This window comes from Pelophylax lessonae (assembly GCF_965119305.1).
Source record: "Pelophylax lessonae genome assembly, chromosome: 2".
NCBI classification, from domain to species: Eukaryota; Metazoa; Chordata; class Amphibia; order Anura; family Ranidae; genus Pelophylax; species Pelophylax lessonae.
Window position 1 is genome coordinate 746,243,724 of NC_138769.1, and position 26,011 is coordinate 746,269,734.

The following is a 26,011-nucleotide window of genomic DNA, read 5'->3' on the forward strand; positions in this document are numbered from 1 at the left end:
CCTCCCCCATACACATCTGCATCCTGCAAATACAGATTCCAACAGCTCACCAAACTTTCTTGCACACACATTTCCCACAACTCATCGACGTCCACCACAAAAAATAACTTTTTATCCAACTGTCCATCCAGAACCTCTGGTTTATAGACCGGATACATCCTAAATATAGAACCATCTATCCAACTGTCCATCCAGAGCCTCTGGTTTATCTCAGCCCCATTTTTTGTACAACCTTGGTTGCTGTATTTTTGGCAGTGGTTGGGGATTAGTAAAAATATGGCTCATCCACGTGTTTTTACTTTTCCCTAGTTGCAAATGCAAATTCGTTTTTTTGCACCTCTGTGCAGCCTGTGTCCCCTCCCCCACACCACCAATATGAGAATGTATGTTATACCGCGCATGCAGAAGATGGAGCGTGTGATGTCATGTGCCTCGTCTCACACATGCGTCGTACAACATTCCTTTCATCTCCTGCAAGATCTCCGGGAGAAAGTTTTCCCCAAGAAATGAGTGTCATGGCGTCCAGCACATGTAGAAGATGAAGTGTATGAGGTGATCCCCCGGTGTGTGCAATATGAGAGTCCTGAGAGATGTGAGAGCTCAGCTCCGGATCTCTCTGAAGACACCGGTGTGATCGGGGGAGGGAGGAAGAGGACACAAGAAAGGGAAAGCTGCTCATACACTAGGAGATTATTGGAGGAGAATTTGGAGAAATCTTCTCACTACATTCCATGGATTGATGAATGGCGCTCAGAAGGAGTTCAACATTTCATTTCCTTTTATCATCTCATTCTGGAATGAATGGAATTTACTGAATGAAAACCACATTCACTGCTAGAAATTCATTCCTTCCCCATCCTGCTCCTCCCAATCTTCTCCTCACTGCGCTCAACAATCAACATTGATTTCCCCTCCCCCAACCAGAAGAACATCCAACAAACCTTTCTCTATCGCTCATTGACAGACGTAGTCTTCTTGATTCTCAAGAGCTGGGTTATGTTGTCTCCGCAGGAGTAGGACTAGGCAGAATGACAAAACGTTCTGGCTCCACCTTAGGGGCAGTCCCTGAGGGTATATCCTCCCTCTCTCTGCTACAGGGAATCAGTTTTTTTCTGTCTAGTCAGGAGTAAGGACCTAAGTTCCTTGCTGGGATCTTTTGCTCCTGGCAAGACTTTTTTTCTTTAAGAAAAAGACATTTTTTAGGTAGTTTTCTCCAGTGTTTTTTTCCTGTGAGATCTTCAAGCAAAAATGCCGGACTGGGCGACACTTGTGGTCACCCCAGCCGGCCTACGAGCGCGTGCAGACCATGGCATTGCGCTTGGTCGGCCGCGACATATTCAAGTAAGTATGCGGGGCCGGGCGACGGGCTGGATGTTGAAATCCAGTGGTCACCCCGGTTTCTGCCTAAAAGCGCGTGCAGACCAGTGCGCTGAGTCGGCCGCGACGGAGTCCCAGTAAAGGGACTGACTTTGCGAGTTAAAAGTCTCGCTTGGACGCCCGGTACCAGAGAGTCGAGGCGTCCACAAACCCCCACCCCGGTGGAGAGGGTATTATGAAGAGAGGGTGCCTGTCGGTTCGGTATGGTGAGTAAACGTTCCCTTTTTTCCTCATTATGAGGCAGTATATATTATGGGCCCCTCCATATATGGTCAGTATATATCTGATACTTACAAGTCCCCCTTGTAATACAGCATGTGTTTGTGGGAAGTGGACTTGGTTCAAGAGCTAACACTCTACCCAGCAGACTGTAACATTACAGCAGACATAGGAGGTATAATCCTACCTTATGTGCAGTGTATCTCTGTAGATCCATATGTCACCTCTTAGCAGAGTGCAGGTGGATGTGCTGGGAAGACGATATCGGCGGTCCGCCGCCATTTTGCCATAGACCGAATGCATGTATGTCCTCAGGTCACGCCGGCCGCCATGTTTTTGGAGTCTTATGTCTCTTCTATGGGGGCGGCCATGTTTTGTGAGCCCAGCTTCCTCGCGGAGGGCTGGGAACGCCGGAAGGCGTACACAGGGGGCGGAGCCACGCCTTCTGCCCGGGAAAAAGCAAACAGCTCCTTCCAGTCTGTGTAAGACAGACGCTGGCTGCAGTTTGTTGGAAACTGCACTGCATCGGTTGGTGAGCCTTGGGGGTCCCTCTCTCTCTCTCTGGGATCGAGAAGCAGGTACTCTGAGGGGCGCTGTTGCGCTAGGGGGAGACACACAAAAAAAAAAAAAAAAAGAAAAAGTTTTTTTGTTTTTGCTGGCAAAGGTGTCCTGTATTAACATGGACCCTGCCACTCATGTATCTCCTCCGGATCCCCTCGAGGGGTCTGCGGGATCCTCCAGCACCCCATTGACAATTGAATCTTTGTCAGCTATTATGGAAACTTTTGTGTCCCGGGTGGAAGTGGCTTGTCAGGGACAGGGCGCAAGAAAGCGACCCCCGCCTAACCCCTTATTATCTGAAACCTCGGATTCAGACTCTGAGCCTATTTCTGCAGTTGCAGGTACTTCATCTGGTATTGGTGTCTCGGGTCCTGTCTCTTCAGACAGTGAGGAGGATGTTTCGGCATCCGCCATAGCCCGAGAGGAAGCGTTGGTAAACGCACTCATTGTATCTGTTCAAGAGACTTTAAGGTTACAGGGTATTCCATCAGAAATAGCTGAAACTGAGATCCCTTTTGGGACTAAAAAGCGCATCAAAGTGGCAAAGGTTTTTCCATTGCCCAAATGTTTTGGCAATCCAATCGATGAAGAATGGCGTCTGCCAAAACGCACTTTTAATATTTCTAAACGCATTGACAGGCGTTATCCGTTTGAGGAAACCCTTATTAAGAAATGGACAGAACCACCTGTGGTGGATTCACCTATTGCTAGATTGAATAAAGCCACGGTTATTCCTTTAGAAGACGCTCCGTCTTTTAAAGATCCAGTGGATCGCAAGATAGAAGCTATGTCTCGCACCATGTTTTCCTTGATTGGATCAGCTTTCAGGCCAATAATTGCTATTGGTCTGGTTTCGCAGGCTGTAACTGAATGGACCAAGTGGTTACGCCGGGACTTAGAAGAGGTCCCTCAGGCGGTATCAGATTTGTTGGAACAAATGATACAGGGGTTACAGTTTGTATGTGATGCGGCGTTAGACGCCACTCCATTAATGGCGCGAGCATCAGTCTCAGCAGTGGTTCTCAGGCGTACACTGTGGCTAAAAGGTTGGTTAGCCGACCAAGGTTCCAAAAAAGCATTGGCTAATATCCCCTTTTCAGGAGAGCGTCTATTTGGAACCAACTTAGATGAGATCATTAAGGATCTCACCGGTGGAAAAAGCACCTTTTTACCGCAAAATTTTAAAGGTAGAGGAACTCGTCAAAGACGAGGGCCTTCTTTTTCTGCTCACAAGAGGTTTTTTCGTCCAGCGGGTGAAAAAACTAAGTCCTCCAAAGCTCCTGCAGGAGGCGTCAGGGGTCGTTGGTCGGGCAAGCAAAAGCCCGCCCCCTCCAGACCTGAAGATAAACCATCCAAAGCCTGAAGGTGCGCCCCCACCCATAACTGGGGTGGGGGGACGTCTTCGCCGGTTCCCGGATCCATGGCTTTCCAGAATCCCGGACAAAGGGGTTTGCGAAGTCATAAAGTCAGGGTACAAGATCGAGTTTCGATCTCTCCCACCGGCGCGATTCTTCCCTTCCAATATCCGTCTATCCGCAGATCGTTTAGAAGATCTGTGGAGAGCAGTCACAGATTTACTACAACAAGGAGTGGTAGTCCACGTTCCTTGGACAGAACGGTTTCAAGGGTTTTATTCAAACCTGTTTACAATACCCAGGAAAGAGGGCAAAGTGCGTCCAATTCTGGACTTAAGAGCACTCAATTCTTTCGTCAACATAAGAAGATTCAGAATGGAGTCCATTCGCACGGTAGCAGCCTTCCTGCATCCAGGGGATGTCCTAGCGTCCATAGACATCAAGGACGCCTATCTTCACATTCCCATTTTCGCAGGACATCAGCGTTTTCTACGCTTTTCCGTAGAGGAGAACCACTATCAGTTTGTGGCGTTACCTTTCGGTCTCGCCACGGCTCCGCGGGTCTTCACAAAGGTGTTGGCCCCAATGTTGGCACTTCTGCGCCAAAGAGGTATATCGATTCTAGGTTACCTAGACGATCTTCTGCTTCATGCAGAGTCTCCTCAGACCTTGCTACAAAACATAGAAATTACTATGATTTCTTTACAGGAATTCGGGTGGCTGGTGAACCAGCAAAAGTCATTTCTGGTTCCCACCCAGAGGCTCGAATATCTGGGTCTAATTCTAGACACAGTCAGGACGAGAGTTTTCCTTCCGGTAGGGAAACTTCGAAAGATTCAATCAGCAGTCCAGTTGTTACTGTCCAACAGCTGGTCTTCCCTTCGGACGTGCATGAGGGTTCTGGGGTTGATGGTGGCTTCATTCGAAGCAGTCCCATTTGCCCAGTCCCATACCCGAATTCTTCAGCAAGAGATTCTTCTCAGATGGAATCGGAATCCGGAATCCCTGGACAATCAGATACGATTGAGCAAACAGACCAGAGAGTCTCTGGTTTGGTGGCTTCGGTCTCCAATGCTCAGCCAGGGAAAGTCATTTCTGCCAATATATTGGACGATAGTGACCACGGATGCCAGTCTATCCGGATGGGGAGGAATTCTTGGTCAGTTATCTGTCCAGGGACTTTGGTCCCCGGAAGAATCCAGATTACCGATAAATGTATTGGAACTGAGAGCGATCAGACTTTGTCTGATTCACTGGACCGAGCAGCTCCAGGGCAGCCCGGTTCGGATCCAGTCGGACAATGCCACGGCCGTGGCTTATGTCAATCATCAGGGGGGCACCAAGAGTGTCCGAGCGGCCAAAGAAGTGGCTTGCATTCTTCGCTGGGCGGAACGATTTGTTCCAGCAATCTCTGCGGTGTTCATTCCGGGGGTGGAGAATTGGCAGGCAGATTATCTCAGCCGTCAGACCCTGGATCAGGGGGAATGGTCCCTCCATCCAGACGTTTTCCACCAGTTGTGCCTACGGTGGGGCACCCCGGATGTGGATCTGTTGGCATCACGATTCAACAGGAAAGTTCAGAGATTCGTGGCTCGCTCCCGCGATCCTCTAGCAGAAGCCGCAGATGCACTGATCGCCCCGTAGGGGCAATACCAGCTAATATATGCCTTCCCTCCTCTCGCGTTACTGCCAAGACTTCTTCGCAGGGTAGAGGAGGAAGGAATCCCAGTAATCCTGGTAGCTCCGGACTGGCCTCGTCGAGCTTGGTACGCCGACATGGTCAGACTGGTGGCGGACGTCCCATGGAGACTTCCTCTCAGAGAGGATCTACTGTGTCAGGGACCGATCTTCCATCCTGCTTTACGATCGCTGGCTTTAACGGCCTGGCTATTGAGACCCAGGTGCTGAAGGACAAAGGTTTGTCAGCTTCAGTTATTCCTACTCTAGTTGAAGCAAGGAAAGCGACTTCCAGAAAGATTTATCATCGCACATGGAAGTCCTACATTGCATGGTGTGAACCTTTGGGGTTCCGTCCTCGGTCTTATTCGATTAGTCGAATATTGGCTTTTCTGCAACAAGGGGTTGAGCAGAAACTGGCCTTGAGTACTATCAAGAGTCAGGTCTCAGCATTAGCCATCTTCTTTCAGAAGCCTTTGGCTACTCATTCCTTGGTGCGGAATTTCATCCAGGGGGTGCGACATCTGGCTCCGCCAGTGCACGCGCCGTTACCCCCCTGGGATCTTAATTTAGTGTTGTCGGTTCTTCAGAAACCTCCCTTTGAAGATATTAGGGAGATTCCTCTACCCACGTTGTCCCAGAAGGTGGCCTTCTTGGTGGCTATTACTTCTGCACGCAGGGTGTCAGAGCTGGCCGCATTATCTTGTCGTTCACCATATCTGGTGGTTCATAGAGATAAGGTGGTTCTTCGTCCGAATCCATCCTTCCTACCAAAAGTGGTTTCAGAATTTCATCTGAATGAAGAAATTGTATTACCTTCCCTGTGTCCTAAGCCCAGTCATCCTCAGGAATTTGCTTTGCACTCCTTGGATGTGGTCCGGGCGATCAGGGTATACTTGAAAACGACAGACTCGTTTCGCAAGACGGATTCACTTTTTGTGATCCCAGATGGACCCAAAAAGGGGTTGCCTGCATCTGCCGCGACCATTTCCAGGTGGATCAGACAGACGGTAGTGCAGGCTTATTCTATTAAGGGTCGGGAGCCCCCGTTCCCTGTTAAGGCGCACTCCACTCGGGCACTTAGTGCGTCATGGGCCTTTCGCCATCAGGCGTCAGTGGTCCAGGTGTGCAAGGCGGCTACCTGGTCGTCGGTGCATACCTTCTCTAAACATTATAAAGTTGATGTAATGGCATCGTCTGATGCCTCATTTGGCCGCAAGGTTTTGCAGGCCGCAATTTGAGGAGACCAGTGGTCTACCTCGAGGGTTTTTTTCCGTTGGAAATTTTTTTCTTTAGCCTCATTTTTTGTTTATAATGAGCCTTTAAAACTTCTAGTTTGGCACCGGTTGGGCCTTCTAGATTGGATTTGATTTTGTCAATCCCACCCCTCATTTGTGGCACTGCTTCTGGATGTCCCAGCTCTTGAGAATCAAGAAGACTACGTCTGTCAATGAGCGATAGAGAAAAATGGATTTTTGTAAGAACTTACCGTAAAATCCTTTTCTCTTAAGCTCATTGACAGACGTAGTACCCGCCCCTCTATCATTGAGTTGGGTTGGGTTAAATTCTCTGTACTGCTTTAAACAGAACTGATTCCCTGTAGCAGAGAGAGGGAGGATATACCCTCAGGGACTGCCCCTAGGGTGGAGCCAGAACGTTTTGTCATTCTGCCTAGTCCTACTCCTGCGGAGACAACATAACCCAGCTCTTGAGAATCAAGAAGACTACGTCTGTCAATGAGCTTAAAGAGGTTGTAAACTCATTTAAAAAAATTTTTTTTTTTTTACAACCTGCAAGAGAAAGACATAATGAGCTAGTATGCTTCGCATACTAGCTCATTATGAAATACTTACCTTAGAACGAGCCCCCGCCGTGCCGCTCTCTTACCTGTATGACGGGCGACATGACATGTCGCCCGTCTTCCGGGATCGCGGCATCCGGTCATCTGATTGGCCGGAGCCGCGGTGACGTCACTCCCGCGCACGCGCACGGGAGCCGACGGTCACGGCACGGGGCTCTGAAGGAACGGCACGATCAGCCGTTCCTTCAGAGCGCATGCGCCAGTGACGTCACTGGCTGCATTAAAGGTAAATATCTCCTAAACGGTGTAAGTTTAGGAGATATTTACAGTACCTATAGGTAAGCCTTATCATAGGCTTACCTATAGGTACAACTTCCTGAGGAGGGTTTACTTCCTCTTTAAGAGAAAAGGATTTTACGGTAAGTTCTTACAAAAATCCATTTTCTTCAAATTACAAATCTAAACATTTTGTGAATCAGTCCTGTTTGGACCTCGATGAAGGGGACGTTCCCCGAAAGCTTGTCCTGAAAAATTGTGTGTTAGTGCAAATAAAAAAAGTATCACGGACAGTACTCAATTATTTCTGTCACAAGTGCACTCATACGGCTCCAATCACCTCAAGCAAATCTGGAATGAGATTCTACTGGTGTGATCCCAGAGAATGGGGGGAGGGGTCCTCTTTGTGAATCCCCCTCCCCCGCACTGTGTTTGCAGTCAGTGTGGCCCCAGGGCATCTGTGGGGGAGGGGCTCCCTGTGAGGAAGTTGGCTCACAATGTGATTGGAGTCTTCCCAGATCCATAGTGCAGACACAGAACGGCCCTCACACCTCTCAGCCAGGACAAGAAGCCTCCATCTTCCATCGGGGACACGGAGGAGAGACAGAGAAGATCCTCACACAGGTCAGAGCAGAATCAGCTTCATGTCTACAGTCTGCACATTGCAGGCCTAGGACCCCCCACAAGGTGGAATGACACTGTAGTCCTGCCCCTTGGGGAGTGGCTAAGTACACACACATCCTCCTCACTTCTGTTGCCCTGAGTGTTGTCCAACCCACTTGACACTATCGGTTCTGACATTCTGAATGATTAGACACTATCAGATTGCAGTAAAGAATCAGATTTACTTATCTTTAACTTAAGTTTAGTAAAATGCACACACATAGGGAAGCCCCTTCATTTGAAAATGCGTAACAATCGCCCCCAAAGAAGCTCTAGAATTATTATTTTTTTCAAATACTGGGTTTGGTGCGTTTTTACATCTCTTTCTCTGAATGGCTGAGCACCAATCAGATAGATTCTACTGTGTTTTGGGGATGAGACAGGAAGTCTCGGTTTGAACCCGGAACACAGTGCTGTATACAGTATGGAGCCTCAGCCACATGAAAAGTGTATGAAAATCTGGAGTTCAGCTTTAATGAATAGAAAGTCATTCTCATAGATTAGGATTGACCTTGCAGAGTGGGGTATGCTGACCTCATTTATCTGTCAGTCGGTGCTCTGTGGCCTCTACCAGATGGACAAGATCTGTTATCTAAAGATCCGATTTTTCACTCTGCTTCTCGGTCACTGACTTTGATGACTTAGCTGCTGAAACCAAATTTCTGAGAGGCAGAGGCATTTAACATTTGGTTATCCCAACTATGCTTTAAGTAGAGCTCCACCCAAAAGGGAAGTTCCACTTGCTTGTATCCTCCTCTCCTCCACTGACACATTTCACACTTTTTTGGAGAGAGGGTTGAAGTGGGTTCCTGGTTTTGACAGATACCCGCTCCCGCAGTAATCTGAGCTGGAAGATAATCCCCCTCTCATTCCCCCGCAGTCTTCTGGGACATGTCACACGTCTCAGAAGACTGCAGGGCCATTCACAAGGTGCAGCACAGCTCATACATACACCGGATGGAACTGGCTGTGAAGCCACAAGGCATCACCTCCTGTCACCTTACATGAGATGGCAGTGCTGCACCTGAAGGCAATTGACAAATTGGTTTAGGTGAGGACATCGCTAGATCCTTGGACAGGTAAGTGTCCTTATATTAACCACTTAAGCCCCGGAAGATTTTACCCCCTTCCTGACTAGGGTTTTTTTTGCAATTTTTTACTGCATGACTTTAACGGACAATTGCGCGGTCGTGCGACGCTTTACCTAAACGAATTTGACGTCCTTTTTTTCCCCACAAACAGAGCTTTCTTTTGGTGGTATTTGATCACCTGTGCAATTTTTTGATCATGCACTATAAACAAAAAAAGAGCATAAATTTTGCAAAAATAACAATATTTTTCACATTTTTTTATATGAAATTCCCCCCCCAAAAAAAGTAAAAATCTAATTTTTTTAACATTTTCGGCCAATTTGTTTTATGCTACATATGTTTGGTAAAAAAAATCGCAATAAGCGTATTTTGATTGGTTTGCGCAAAAGTTATCGCGTTTACTAACAAAGGGAAAGATTTTTGTAATTTTTGTTGTTTTTTTTTTAACGCGTAATGGCGGCGATTTGCGATTTTTTTTTTTGCGGTACTGCGACATTGCGGCGGACAGATCGGACCCTTGACTGACATTTTTGACACTTTTGGGGTTACCAGTGACATTTCTACAGTAATCAGTGCTATATATATGCACTGTTACTGTAAAATTACACTGGCAGTGAAGGGGTTAACTTTTTTTGAGAGGGAGGGGTTATGTGTGTCCCTAGGGGCGTGATTCTAACTGTGATTGGCTGTGGCTAGAGGGGTAGGAACAGTGATCAACGGTCCTACATAGTAGAACCGTATAACCACTGTTTCTACACCGTGGAGAATGACAGGCGGCTTGTTTACATCAGCCGTCTGTCATTCTCCCTCTCCACCGACGATCACCGAGTGACCAGCAGACATCGGGTCCGCGGGGGGTCTGTGACCGCGCGGGAGCGCGCCTCCGGCAGCGCGTGCTCGCTCCCCAGAACCCTCACAGGCTAGCGACGTAGTACTACGTCACTCTGCCTGTGAGGGGCTGACTGCCACAGTAAATATACTGTGAGCAGTCGGAAAGTGGTTAACATGTTATTATAAAGGGCCCATTCAGACTGGCGCGACACGACTTTGTGGGGCGACTTGCACGGACTTCAAATAATTGAAGTCAATGCAAGTCGCCTCCAGGTCGCCCCGAAGTAGTACAGGACCCTTTTTCTAAGTCAGAGCGACTTGTGTCGCTCCTATTAGAACGGGTCCTGTACTACTCAATGGCGAGCGACCGACCGCGACTTGTCAGGTGACCAAGTCGCCTGACAAGTCGCGCTAGTGTGAATGGACTCTGACTGTGTCTATCTTCGTTCTTGTTTATGTTTTTTGTCTTTTGCTCTTTGTTTTTGTTATTGTTCTCATTGAAGCCATTGATATATCGCTCCCCCATTCTCCGTGTTCATTTCCAACTTAGTAAGTACTGCACTCTCCGGTATGATTTATAGACAATTACCGCTGACCAAATATCTCCTTTTAAAAGGAATTTTATACAAGAAGATGCCAAAGTTCTCTTACCAGATATTATTATCCACCTCTATATAAATCATAATTTCAAAGTAGATTTTCCTTTAAAACACAATCAGATGTAGTATCAGCTGAAGATACGGACTTAAAAGGAACCAGCTGAGAGACATCAAACGTCCAGAAGAAGCTACGGAACTCCTTTGCGAAACGCGTTGACGTCACCCCAACTCAGATCCCCGACAGATGGCGGATTGCGGATAACCATTGGAAATGAAGAAGAAACAATATGAAGTGGAAATAACACTGGAATCTCACCCTAAAGCCTCCATTTACTTAACCACTTCAGCCCCGCCCACCGCAGTTTTACCGCGATAGGCAGGCGCTCCTTGGAAAAGTGACGTAGTACTACGTCGCTCGCTCAGGAGACTAGGGGGCGAGCGCGTGTCACTGGCGGTTTAGATGACTGTCGGCCACTCGCGATCTCCCGCAGCAGAGAGAGGACAGACGGCTGATGTAAACACAGCCGTCTGTCATTCTCACTGAAGTGATCACAGAGGCTATGTGATCCTGCTATATAGTATCGCATGTCTCTGTGATTACTTCACAAGCCACACCCCCTGACAGTTAGAATCACAACCCTAGGGACACATTTAACCCCTTGATCACCAGTACAGTTAACCCCTTCCCTGACAGTGTCATTTTTATAGTAACAGTGCATATTTTTAGCACTGATTACTGTAGTAATGTCAGTGGTACCCCCAAAAGTGTCAAAAATGTCAGTTAGGGGTCCGATCTGTCTGCCGCAATGTCGCAGTCCTGCAAAAAAAAAAAATTGCAGATCGCCGCCATTACTAGTAAAAAAAAAACAATAAAAAAGACATAAATCTTTCCCGTAGTTAGTAAACACAATAACTTTTGCGCAAATCAATCAAAATACACTTATTGCGCTTTTTTTTTTTTTACCAAAAATATGTAGCAAAAAACAAATTGGCCTAAAATGTTAAAAAATTTAGATTTTTACATTTTTTTTTTGAGGATTTCATATATGGGAATACTGCCCGGGGATCACGCACCCGTCCAAGGAAGAACCAGAGCCGCCCTCTGGTGGCAAAAAGAAGAAAGCTAATGAAAGTGGCCAAAGCCACAGCATAAGACACCCTGATGTGTGGCCCATGTATGAAAGAGGAGTGAATATATCAACCACGATCCTAATGTAGAAAAATATATATTTTCTAGAACAATAAGCAGCAATCTGGATATAAGCACACAATGTATGCTATAACATAACATATCAAACACAGAATAAACAGTAAATTGAGAGTTTAATAGAATAGGTACATATCAAAAGAAATATTGATTACAAACACATTACATATCATTATACATTAAACAAAAAATCTACTCTTTGTCAGACTGATCATCACCAATGGACCCACCTAAACCCAAAGCATGGGAAAGAAAGTTTTAGGGGACTACCGTATTATTTTGGCAAAAATAGATGGAACTGACTCACAGAAGTCAAGCATGACATCCAACTATATTCATCCCAAAATAAGTCATTCCATCACAAGAATACATTTGCGGAAGTTATCGCAGGACTCATCAGGCCTCTTCACTGAGGTGACGGTTACATAAAACCCCTGCCAGAGGGTGCAACCATGACATCAAACCCCTGCCGGAGGGTGCAACCACCACATCAAACCCCTGCCGGAGGGTGCATCCACCACATCAAACCCCTGCCGGAGGGTGCATCCGACACATCAGAGAAAATGTTTATAGGTTAAGACCTCATTTATACCAGGGGTTGTGGTAGCATTTAAATGCTCAATCCAATATGTTTCCCTTTGCAGTATGCGCTTGTCCCAGTTCCCCCTACGGGGGTCTGGGGGCACAACCTCCAATTGCAAAAAAGGATATAACAGAGTTGTCAAATTTATGGTGTAAACCTATGTGCCTAGTTACAGACATTAGAATTCTTCCCCCTTTCGAGTAATATAAGTGGTCACCTATTCTTTGATTCAGCTGGCGTATTGTTTTGCCTACATAAAACGCCCTACATAGGCATTTCATCAAGTATCTCACACCATGGGTAGTGCAGTCAGCATATTGTCTAGACTGGTGCCATTCCCCATTGGGTAAGGAAATGCCCTTTCCAGCTGTTACCCAAGGGCAATGGGCACATTGGCCACACCTATAGGTTCCTTTGTCCTCACATGGGTGTGTTGATCAGCAACATAATCACTGGTGGTCAAATGATCCCGCAAAGAAACCGCCCGCCTGATCACAATTTCCAGCTGTGGTTTTACATATTTCGCAATGGTATAGTCACTGGTGAGTAGTCGCCAGTGCTTGGATAGGCTAGTTCTTAATTGTTTTTCATGCATTGAGTATTTGGTAATAAACCTGACTGTTTCCATTTCTTTTTTAGCCGTAGTCCTATATAATAAGTCAGCTCTGGATTGGACCTTGGTTTTGTTAAAGGCTTTTCTCAAGATGGATCGTGAGTAGCCTCTTTCCAAGAGACGGGCCTGTAAAGCATTTGCCTGAATCTGGAAATCTTTATCAGAGGAGCAATTCCTCCGAAGCCTAAGATACTGAGCATATGGAATGCTTATAACCAGGGGGGTAGGATGGGCACTCGCTGTGAACAGAATAGTGTTGCCTGCACTTGGTTTTCTATATAGATCAGCATTAGGTTCCCCATTGGGAAAAATGTTGATCTGGAGGTCTAGGAAAGGCAGGCCCACCCCACTGACGGTGTAGGTAAATTTTAAGTTTAGGTAATTGATGTTCAGGGCCTCAAGAAAGGACTCTAGTTCATTTGAAGTCCCTGTCCATATCACAAATAGGTCATCAATGAAGCAGTGCCAGCACAAAACGTGCATCAACCACAGCTCCATTGTTTCACCGGAGAAGACCTGCCTCTCCCATCCTCCCAGATACAAATTAGTATAGGACGGTGCACAGCAAGTGCCCATCACCACCCCCTGGATCTGCAAAAAGTGGTGGTCCATATATGTAAAATAATTCCTTGTGAGAATAAATCTAAGGAGTTTTATGACAAAATTCATGAGAGGCCATGTGGTTTGCCACTGTTCTTTGAGAAAGGATTCAGCCATCCGGATGCCCTGCTCGTGAGGGATACTCGAGTAAAAAGTCTCAATATTGATAGCCACGAGCAGGGCATTCGGAGGGACCTGAATCCCCTCTAGATGGTTTAAAAGGTCAGTGGTGTCGCATATATAGGATTCCCCCCTTCCCCCCCCCCTTTTATTTTCTTCTTTTCTTCTTTTTTTCTCTTTACACTTCCTTTTCTTTTAGTCCTTATCTTTTTTGTCTTGCTTTGGCTAGTTGGACACCATAAGTCCCACATTATTTGTACTTTTGGAAATACAGTGTATGTCTCATTCAGAATACTAAAATGACTTCTCTCCAGTGTGAACCCTCTGGTGTTTGATAAGGTTTGACTTCTGTGTAAAAGCTTTGCCACATTCAGAACACTGATATGGCTTCTCTCCAGTGTGAAGCCTCTGGTGTGTGATAAGGCTTTCTTTGTGTGTAAAAGCTTTCCCACATTCAGAACACTGATATGGCCTTTCTCCAGTGTGAATCCTTTGGTGTCTTTTAAGCCTGCTCTGGTTTCTAAAAGTTTTGTCACATTCAGAACACTCATATGGCTTCTCTCCAGTGTGAACCATCTGATGTATGATAAGGCTTCCTTTGTGTGTAAAAGCTTTCCCACATTCAGAACACTGATATGGCCTTTCTCCAGTGTGAATCCTTTGGTGTCTTTTAAGATTGTTCTTCTTTCTAAAAGTTTTGTCACATTCAGAACACTCATATGGCTTCTCTCCAGTGTGAACCCATTGGTGCGCAAAAAAATCTCTCTTCCTTGTTAAAGCTTTCTCACATTCTGAACACTCATATGGCTTCTCTTCAGTGTGATTCATGTTGTGTGTGATAAGCTCTGCCTTCGTTATAAAAGCTTTATCACATTCAGAACACTGATATGGCTTCACTCCAGTGTGGACCCCCTTGTGTCTGATAAGACTTGACTTTGCTGTGAAAGATTTGTCACATTCTGAACACTGATATGACTTTTCTCCAGTATGGATTCTCTGGTGTGTGATAAGGTTTGACTTAGCTGTAAAAGTTTTGTCACATTCAGGACACTTGTACAGCTTCTCTCCGGTGTGAATCCTCTTGTGTTTGACAAGATTACTCTTATGTGTAAATGTTTTATAACATTCAGAACACTGATATGGCTTCTCTCCAGTGTGAATCATCTTATGTGTGACAAGATTATCCTTCCTTGTAAAAGCTTTTTCACATTCAGAACATTGATAAGGCTTCTCTCCAGTGTGAGCCTTTTGGTGTGTGATACGTTTTGCCTTCATTGTAAAATCTTTATCACATTCCAAACAAGAAAAAACTTCTGAAATGGCTTCTCCTATGTATACATGGGTTGAACGTTACTGTAAATCCATTGTCACTTTTAGAACACTGAAATGGCTTTTCTTCTGTTGTCCTTGGAGGCTGGATCAATGTTGAAGAGTATCCAATACACTTACAACATTTAGAACACTGATATGACTTGTGTCCTGTGTGAATCCTCCAGTGACCTGCAAAAAGACTTTTAGTCACATAAGACGCTCAAATGTCTTCTTTCCCATGTGACTTAGTTGTGCTTTTGAATACCAACGTGACTGAAAACTTCATAAATCCACCTGTACAGAAAAAAAAAAATGTCAGAATTCGATATAAAGAGCTAAATAAGGTTGCTTTATATTTCTTTAATTAAACAAAAAAATTATTGAAACATCCAAAACGTTCCAGAGTGGACAATTGAGTACATTTAGCATTACAAAAGTCAAGAATATGTGACAGCATATAACGCAAGACAGCCTTATCCTATTGGGTTTCACAGCAATCGTGGTCCACTCGGAATAGAAAATTAATATGACAAAATTCAAAAGTATAAGAGTACACCCTGCATCACATCAACATTTTATACAGTGCCCACTTGCCTTCCGGAAGATTGATTTACTCCCTTCATGACCAGGGGCGGCCCGTCCCCCCCATCCATGCATCCGGCCCCCTAATCTACATGCAGGGCGCCAGAAGCATGGATTCACAATTTTTTTTTTTTAAAGCATGTGATTAGAGCCAGAGGCTTTAATAGGCTTCAAAAAAGCATGGGCTCGGGGCACAGATCACTGCACCCTGAGCCCACCCAACTGTGTGACAATAGCCAATTAATATTCGCTATTGTCACACTGACTCTCCTCCCAGCCAATCAGGAAGAGGATTGTGAGACCCCTTTCCCGATTTGCCAAAAGGAGAAGCGATCGTACTGGCCACTGGCCAGGAAGAGGCAGAAGAGACATGGCTTAGCCATCCAGCACTCCCCAGCTCGAACAGAAGATAAGGAGGCAGACCATTGGGGGGGAGGAACGTGTCACCTGCCAACTAACTGACTGACTAACTGACTGACCAACCGGGGGCTTGCCCATTGTTTTGCCCCCCCCCCCCCGAATTACCGAGCACCAGCCGACACTGTTACGCTATACCCAAATGAAATGTAAATTTTTTTTCACACAAATAGAGATTTCTTTTGGTGGTATTTAAACAAAACTGGTTTTTTTTTTGCTTTTTTTTTGCGCTATAAATGAAAAAGGACTGAACATTTTTGAAAAAAAAAACAATATTTCTCCTTTCATCCTTCCAGGACGGCCTACTATTGGGAGATTGTGGCTCCGCCTCACCGGAAACACAACTGATTTGCAGCTGTTAAAAGGGTCCCACCCATCCTTAGCTCCAGTTCAGTTTTGTTTCCAACCTCACACCGGAACGTTTGTTTTTTTTTACTAACCTGAGGCAAATAGCTGGCAAAGACGGTCCCCCTGGAAGGCAGCTTCGGTCGGCCTAATAGCAGGTTCCACCCTAGCTGTGTCCTCGGAAAAGAGGAGCTTCCAGGTCGCCAAACATACCAGGTAGTGTGGTTTGCCTCGTGGGGTCCCTCATACCTGAAGTCCTGCCGGTCTCTGCAGGAAAGTCTCCTCCATTCACTTCGCTGGGCGGAAGGACTTTTTGAATTTCCCGCCGAGCGGTGAGCCCCAAGCCTCGCTATGGAGACAGGAAGTTCCGGCGGAAGGGGCGGATCGGCTGACTCCCGGAAGAAAACCAGCATGGAGGAGACGCCGGAGCGGAGCGATCTCGGCGATGGTATGGCTGACTCTCCGACTCCGAGTGGGCGAAAGCCCCGAAAAGAGACTCAAGCAGCCGCAGTCCTCACAGGGGAGAAAGCGGCAGCGCAAGTGGCGACAGGATCGGGTAAGTGATACCTATGGTGGCCCTCTGCTGTCTATAGGACAGGTATGCCTATGCCATGCTTTATCCTGAAATATGTTGCCGTAGTATTAGACAAGAAGTCGCTTCATGGTATCCTTTCTTCTTGTCTTCTCATGTGTTGTCACAGGTACACCAACGGCACAGGAAGCCCCTGCCAGACCCCCATCCTCAAACAAAAAACGTGGGGAATGTGGGACTAGGTTGTCTAGGTCCTATACAAAGCCTTTATGCATGACTTGTATTGACAAATTGGCAACCCAGGACCTTATGAAAGATTTACTTAAAACTATGAGGGAAGAAATGGCAGCTGTTGTTCAGTCTTTTAAAACCCCAGCAACCGTCCCTCTAGTTTCAGCCTTGGAAGGAGCAGACGATGCATCCACCCAAGATACTGAGGGGTTAATAGAACACCCATCCCTCTGGGATAATTTTTCCATTCCCTCAACCCAGGTTAGGGAACAGGAGGATCCAGAAGAGGGTTCCAGCTGTCTAAAAGACTCTTCAAGTTCAGAGGAGGACTCTGATAGTGACAGTGAAGGGGAAAAAGTAAAAAAACTATTTCCCTTGGAATATATACAAAATCTTCTCAAAGTAGTATATGAAACGGAAGAAATTCCTATTCCAACAAAGAAGTCTTCTTGCAAAGACAAAGTGTACAAAGGCTTGGGGAAAGCCCAGTACAGAACCATTCCTATTCATCAGTCATTAAAAGACATAATACTTCAGGAATGGAAAGTACCTACACATTCCTTTTCCAGACCAAAAAACTGGAAAAGAAGGTTTCCCTTTGAGCCTCAGGACTTAGAAGTTTTTACAAAAAACCCTAAACTTGATGCTCCCCTGGCACAGTTATCTAAAGGAACAGATTTGTCCTTTGAAAATGCCGGGCATATTTCAGATCCCATGGATCGCAGGGTTGAAGCCGCCTTAAGTAAAGCCTGGGATTCAAATGCATACTCTACTACTGTAGCCTTAGCTGATACCTGCATGGCCAGGAACACAGACTATTGGCTTAAGGAATTGTTAAAACGTGTCCGCAGTATGGCAGGATCAAAAGATTTAGTTAATTCCTTAAACATGATTAGTAAAGCTACATCATATCTAGCAGATGCAGCTGTGGAATCATTGGCAGCATCCGCTAAGACAGCAGCATTGGTAAATTCCGCTAGAAGGGCGCTTTGGGTCAAAGCGATTTGAAGGTGATACAAACTCCAAAGCAAGACTTTGCGCCTTACCTTTTGAAGGTTCATTACTTTTCGGTTCTGGACTCGATGAGACCTTGTCCAGATCCGCAGAAAAGGGGAAAAAATTCCCCACCAAGAAAAAGGATAAATCAGGAAGATATTCCTTTCAAAACTTCCAAGGCAAAAGTCAAAAAAGACCATTTAAGGCTAGGAAGAGAGGCCCTGGAAAAGGAAAACAAGAGGACAAATTGTTGTTCCTCAAGCCAGGGCCAAAACCCAAAGAATCTAACTGACGTCAGAGTCAGTATAGGGGGCAGACTATCCCATCTTGCTTCCCAATGGGAAAACATCTCTGCCAGTCCCTGTCTTCTGCGTCGGGAAGTGTACCAATTGGAGTTGGTCTCCCAAGCGGTACTAATATCAACTATGACTTGTCCCTTAAAAATAGAACTAAGGTTCTCCAGGGGGAACAGGTTCTGGGTCCAAAAAGATCTGTACCAAAATGTCTGTATGACAAAGCTAGAGATAAGAAATGCCTTCTTACACATTTTGATGTGCGGAAAGCGTTTAGCCTTTCTCAGGCAGCCCAGAGTTTTTTCTCTTCTCCTATGGGCAACTCAGTTGAAATCAGTAGAGCTATTGAGAGTCAGTCTCCATCCCACCCAACAAATAGAATGGAAACTGAACCCCACAGTGAACTTGTTTGTCTCACAGAGCCAAAAAATAGAACAGTTCTTCCTTCTGAGAGTATAGAAGGATTTGGTGGGCTTGAGGGCCCCAGTACCTCCTGGGCCTTTCAAACAATATGTCTGTCTACTACAAAAGGTAATATCAAGAGTTCTACAGGGACACAGACTGTGGTCGCAAAGAACACTGGGATTTGCGACCCTGGTGTCTCTAATAGTGACAGTCTCTTAGAATATGCCAGAACAGTCACTATAAGGAACTCTGAGTCACCCCAGATCAACAGTCTGGATAGAGAGCGACAGATATTAAAAGAGAAAGGATGCTCAGACAAAGTCATTGAGACCCTCCTTTCTAGTAGAAAGCCAATAACTAGAAAAATTTATTCCAAAATCTGGAAAATTTTTTGTACTTGGCAGAATCAGAAGAATGATTTCTCTGCCTCAACCCCAAGGATCCTGGATTTTCTACAGGATGGGGTAGATAAGGGAGTGGCAGTAAACACCCTTAGAGTACAGATAGCGGAACTTTCTGTTTTTTTAGACAAAAGGTTAGCCCAAGAACCTTTAATTAAAAGATTTCTGTTGGCTCAGAGTAGGGTATCTCCAATAAACAGAACTATTGTTCCAACTTGGAACTTAACGCTAGTACTAGAGGCGTTATCTAGTGAAGCGTTTGAAGATACTTTGTCTATTAAATTAACTTTTTTGTTAGCAATCACCACAGCCAGGAGAGTGGGTGATTTACAAAGCTTATCCATGAAAGAACCCTTTATGAGAATTCTTCAGGATAGGGTGATTCTTAAACCAGATCCACTATACCTACCCAAGGTAGTGACGTCCTTTCATAAGAATCAAGAGATAGTTCTCCCATCTTTTTGTGAGAATCCTAAATGTGCAAAGGAACAAAAATTCCATTGCTTGGATGTTAGAAGATGCCTTTTGGCATATCTGGAAAGAACCAAAAACTTTAGAAGATCTAGTCACTTATTGCTCTACATTCTGGACCAAGGAAGGGTTTACAAGCATCAAAACCCTCAATCTCCAGGTGGATTAAACAAGCCATTAGTATGTCTTATAAGGTGTCAGGTACCCCCACACCAACAACTCTAAAGGCACATTCCACAAGGGGCATGGCAACTTCCTGGGCCAAAAAAGCCGGAGCATCCTGGGAACAGATCCGCCATGCTGCTACTTGGTCCAGTCAAGATACCTTCCTAAAGCACTATCGTGTGGAAGTACTGTCGCAACAAGACCTGGCCTTTGGCAGAAAGGTCTTACAGGCAGTGGTCCCGCCCTGAGGTAGGCCTGTGTGGATTCCTTTATTATCCTCCCAATAGTAGGCCGTCCTGGAAGGATGAAAGGAGAAAACTTACCGTTAGTTCACCGGTAACGGCCTTTCTCTTCAATCCTTCCAGGACGGCCGGCCTACATCCCTCCCTATGGGTGGAAAATTCTAAAAGAATTTGTATAATATAAATGTATATGTATATGTATTTATAAGTAGCTGTTGAATAACTTTTCCTTAAGGTTCGGTTTGGAAACTACTTCCTATAAACTGGAGCTAAGGATGGGTGGAACCCTTTTAACAGCTGCAAATCAGTTGTGTTTCCGGTGAGGCGGAGCCACGATCTCCCAATAGTAGGCCGTCCTGGAAGGATTGAAGAGAAAGGCCGTTACCGGTGAACTAACGGTAAGTTTTTTTACTTTCTGCTATAAAACAGATTCAATAAATATAAAATAAAAAAATAACTTTCTTCATAAACTCAGGCAAAGATCTATTCTGCTACATCTTTTTGGTGAAAAAAAATCCCAATAGGCGTATATTGATTGTTTTGCGTGTATACTGGAAATTGGATTTATTTTTTATTACGCTAGTAATGGCGGTGATCAACTAATTATAGCAGGACTATGATAGTGCGGTGGCCAATCTGACACTAACTGAAACTATGTGGGAACCAGTGACTAGTGATGGACGAACATCAGCCGGGGTGTTTCGCGAACGTTAGCCACAAATTTTCTCAAATGTTCACGAATCGCAAGTTTAAAGCGGGCCCCATTGACTTTAATGGGAGACAAACTTTAAAAACCTTTAGGTCATATTTGCCGCCACAAAACACTTACTAGCTGTGCACAAATAGTCCCAGCACATGGACAATGTCATACCAGAAGTATTGCAATTGGAAAAGTTGCCCTAAAAAAATTTTTTCTTTTATTTTTACAGCAAAAAAATGTATTTTTTTTTCCCTTAAATCAGCCAGAACTGACAGCAGCCGGTAAATACATGTCAAAAACATATAGGGTCTATTCACACGTCTGTAAAATGGGTCCGCATCCATTCCACAATTTGGCGAACGTTTATAGACCCATTCATTTTCAATTCCAGTCTGAAAAATTAGGCATTCACAGGATAAAGAAGTGTCGGCCATTCCAGGCCCCAAAAATTAGCCCACATGCATTTACCTGACAGCTAAGAATGTAGTATTCTGTGGCTGAAGGTACATTAGGCATTCACAGGATACAGAAGTAAATGTCGGCCATTACAGGCCCCAAAAATTAGCCCACATGCGTTTACCTGAAAGCTAAGAACGTTGTATTCTGTTGCTGGAGGTACATTAGGCATTGACAGGAAAAATAATTGTCGGCCATGAAAGGCCCCAAAAATTAGGCATTCAATGGACATGAAATGCCTTTTATGCCGCTGTATTTACCGAAGACAAGGACCATGAATTGTTGTGGGTGGATGGCGGTCTGGCATATATTTGTGGCCTGTCATGAGGAAATTTAATGAAACATGGTCTACTGGTCACATGTGTTGAATTCCTCTGAGATCCATGCCTCATTCATTTTTATAAATGTGAGGTAGTCAACACTGTCATGAGCTAGGCGAATGCGCTTATTGGTCACGATCCCCCCTGCTGTGCTGAATGTCCTTTCGGACAGGACACTGGATGGGGGGGGCAAGCCAACAGTTCCATTGCAAATTGTGCAAGCTCTGACCAGAGGTCAAGTCTGCCCACCCAGTAGTCCAGGGGTTCATTACTCCTCAGAGCATCCACATTGGCCGTTAACCCGATGTAGTCGGACACCTGTTGGTCTAGGCGTTCCCTGATGCTGGATCTGGAGTACAGCTGTCGATGGGTCAGCTGAAACAATGATCTCATATCTGAAGTGACCAACACATCTTCAAACCGCCCTCTTCTTGCAGGCGCTACTGGATTGCTACCCAAAACTGTTTCCCTGTGAGTGGAAATTCCTCTGCCAGCGCACGCAAAAGCAGAATGCAGCCTTTCTCAAAGCAAGGCCTGGAAGTGCTGCATTCTGACTGCCCTCTGTGATGGTGGTAACATTTCCACCATTTTCTGTTTGTACCGGGGATCTAAGTACGTTGCCACCCAGTACTGGTCCTTGCCCTTTATGCTTTTTATATGGGGGTCCCCCTTAAAACACTGGAGTATGAAGGCCCCCATTCGCACTAAACTGGAAGTGGTGTAGTGGCCTGGCTCCTGCTCATCATCCAGGATAATGTCGTCCTCGTTCTTCTCCCCCCATCCACGGACAACACCAGGGATCCCAGAAAGGTTTAAAGCATGCTCTTCTTGCTCCTCCTCACCTGCCCCGGCACCATCCTCCTCTGACTCCTCTTCAGACTCCTGTTGTTGACTTGTCTCAGATGGAGTAGCACCCACTGGGAATTCATCCAACATTGCGACTTCCTGATCTTCCTGCTACTGCTCCCCGATGGCTTGATCAATGACATGACGCAACGCACGCTCCAGAAAGAAGGCGTAAGGTATGATGTCACTGATGGCGCCCTGGCCGTGACTGACCAGTTTGGTGATCTCAGCGAATGGCCGCAGAAGTGTGCATGCGTCTCGCATGAGCAGCCACTGGCGAGGTGAAAAAAACCTATGCTCCCCGAACCTGTCTTGCCGCAGAGTTCGTGCAGGTAATCGTTAACTGCACGTTTCTGCTTGAGCAGCCTATCAAGCACCATTGGGGAAAGAAGCAGAAACCATGAAGGGTCAATGTTGGGTCACTATGTGGGGAGAAGGAAAATATAACCATGGGAGTGCAAGATGAGGTCACAATGAGGGTAGAAGAGGGAAACCATGGTGTATCAATGTGGGATCACTATAGGGGAAAAGAGGCGAGTCAATGTGAGGTTACTATAGGGAAGAATAGGGGAACAAATTTGGGGTCACTATAGGGGGAGAAGAGGGGAACCAATGTGGGGTCACTATTGGGGGAGGACATGGGAACCATAAGGGGCAATGTGGGGTCACTATGGGGGAAGAAATTGGGAACCAATGTGGAGATAAATGTGGGGTCACTATAGGGGGAGAAGAGGGGAACCAATGTGGGGTCACTATTCGGGGAGGAGATGAGCACCATAGGGGGCAATGTGGGGTCACTGTGGGGGAAGAAGAGGAGAACCAATGTGGGGAGAAATGTGGAGTCATTAAAGGGGGCGGGGATGGGAACCATAAGGGGAAATGTGGTGTCACTATCAGGAGTGAAGAGGGGCGCTATGGGAAGCAATATGGAGTCACAATGGGGGGGGGGGGGAAGAAGAATATAACCATGGGAGGGCAAGGTGAGGTCACTATGAGGGTAGAAGAGGGAAACCATGGTGTATTAATGTGAGGTCACTATAGGGGAAAAGAGGGGAACCATGGGGACAATGTGGGGTCCCTATGGGGTAGAGTAGGGGATCCATGGGGGGGCAATGTGAGATCACTATGGAGGAGAAGAGAGGAACCGTGAAGGGTCAATATAAGGTCGCTGTGGGGGGAGGGCAGCACATAAACACAAGAGGGGGGTGACAAGCTACATCCTGGGGGGATTCTGGAACAGAACACACAATTCTCAGGGCTCAGTCACAATGACTGTTCAGTTGGCCATACACCAGGAGATTTTTAACCGCACGTCTATACAGACATTCATACCAAAGCAGATCTGATGACATGACAAATGTACTTGAAAGAACCTTTGTTTGGAATGAATGGACTTTCCTGAATGAAATCACATTCACTGCTAGAAATTTCTTCATTCCAGAAACATTTTACATCCGGATCCTTCCAATTTCCTCATCACTGCCATCACACACTTCCATTTCACTCCACTAACCATAAGAAAATGGAGGGAAGGATCTTACAATGAAAAGATTGGAAGGAGATTGTACGAGTGTATGGGCAGCTGAACAAGGCGATGTTCTCGATGTTCTATGGCAACTCACCCCTCCCCCATACACAGCCCTTCTCACCCCTCCCCCATACACAGCCCTTCCCACCCCTCCCCCATACACAGCCCTCCCTGTCTTCTTACCCCTCCCCCCTACACAGCTCTCCCTGTCTTCTTACCCCTCTCCCATAAACAGCCCTCCCTGTCTTCTTACCCCTCCACCATACACAGCCCTGCCTGTCTTCTTACCCCTCCCCCATACACAGCCCTGCCTGTCTTCTTACCCCTCCCCCATACACAGCCCTGCCTGTCTTCTTACCCCTCCCCCATAAACAGCCCTCCCTGTCTTCCTACCCCTCCCCCATACACATTCCTCCAGATATTACACCCCTTCCCTTTCACATTCCTCCTCACACACAAAGGTCTTACAATATGCCTATCAAACATAGATCACCTACCTCCACCCACACAGAACCCACAGATCACCTACCTGCACCCAACACAGAATCCACAGATCACCTACCTCCCCTGACACAGAACCCACAGATCACCTACCCCCCCCCCACACTGACACAGAACCCACACATCACCTACCCACCCCACCCCCAGCAACACAGAGCCCACAGATCACCTACCTCCCTCAAAACAGAACCCACAGATCACCTTCCCCCCGACACAGAACCCACAGATAACCTACCTCCCTCAAAACAGAACCCACAGATCACCTACCTCCTCCAACACAGAACCCACAGATCACCTATCTCCCCCAAAACAGAACACACAGATCAATTACCTCCCCCAACACAGAACCCACAGATCATATATCCCCCACCAAAACAGAACCCACAGATCACCTACCTCCCCCAACAAAGAACCCATGGATCACCTATCTCCCCAGACATGGTTCCCACAGATCACCTATCTCCCCCCCCCCCCCACCAACACAGAAACCACAGATCACCTACCTCCCCCAACACAGAACCCACAGATCCCCTACCTCCCCCAACAGCAGAGAACCCACAGATCACCTATCTCCCCCTCCAACACAGAACCCACAGATCACCTACCTCCCCCTCCAACACAGAACCCACAGATCACCCCCCCATCAGAACCCACAGATCATAAATCCCCCCACCAAAACAGAACCCACAGATCATCTATCTCTCCCCTCCTCCAACACAGAACTCACAGATCACTTACCTCCCCCCCCCACACAAATAAACACAATAGATCACCTACCTCCCCCTCACACACAGATCTGTAAATTACCTACCTTCCTGTAGAAAACCAGGCCGGTGTTGTCCCTCTATAGATCCTATTAAAGTGTCTCTATCAGAGGAGGGAAGTGATGGATCAGAGTCTGTAGAAGAAGCTCCAGTGACCAGTCTAGATGGACGAGGTGAGAATGTTGTGTAGGTGGCCCTCCAAGAGTTCGCCTGATTAGTAGATCTTTAGACGTTGAACTCCCTCTGACAATGCAGACTGCAGTGTAGACTCCACCGGTGTGATCTGTGCATCCAGAGAAGCTTCTTCCTTCTGGAGAAATGAAACTCGGAGAACAATGAAGCTTTTGTTTAGAACTTATGTAAACAGACCATTGTACTCCTCCCTGTCCGCAAACAAAGCTGGGATCAGTTTACCTCGGAGCCCCCTTGGAATACGCTGTGATTTCCAATATTCAGCTAAAGTCATGCCATGGAATCTCAATGACAGTTGTCTATTTAGGAACTTCTCAGGAGGATTTATATCTGGAGATATTTCCCCAAAAACTGGCTGGATCCTCGTGTCCCAGCTGTGATTTCATCTCCTCATCTGCAGAGAGGGAGAACCCCCCAAACACACACACACACACACACACACACATACACACACACACACACACACACACACACACACACACACACTTTTGGTGAAGCCAACTCCGGTCTCCATAGAGGAGAAAGGTAATTCCCAATAGCAGGTATAATATACAGCAGGGGTATTGGATTAAATTCATGAAGGTCCAATCAGTAAAATATTCTTCCAGCAGAGGTCTGAATCAGTTTTATGATGACTCAGATCCTTCACATCACAACCCCCTCTCTTTTTAAGCTAGATTCACATATCTGTGGCTGCAGAATACGCAGGAAATCGCATGAGTTCCCGACCCGCAGAGAAA

At 46.1% G+C, this 26,011-nt stretch overlaps 1 protein-coding gene across 1 annotated transcript in view; it reads left to right on the forward strand.

Annotated features, from left to right (window-relative positions):
* Positions 1 to 26,011, forward strand: part of LOC309548372 (uncharacterized protein) — a gene marked incomplete at both ends in the record, with an annotated part of 1,605,927 nt that overhangs the window by 807,258 nt on the left and 772,658 nt on the right. Inside the window, 2 exon segments of the mRNA XM_082248310.1 lie at positions 12,880 to 12,951; positions 16,930 to 17,348. Of these exon segments, the coding sequence (XP_082104436.1) occupies positions 12,880 to 12,951; positions 16,930 to 17,348 (491 nt within the window).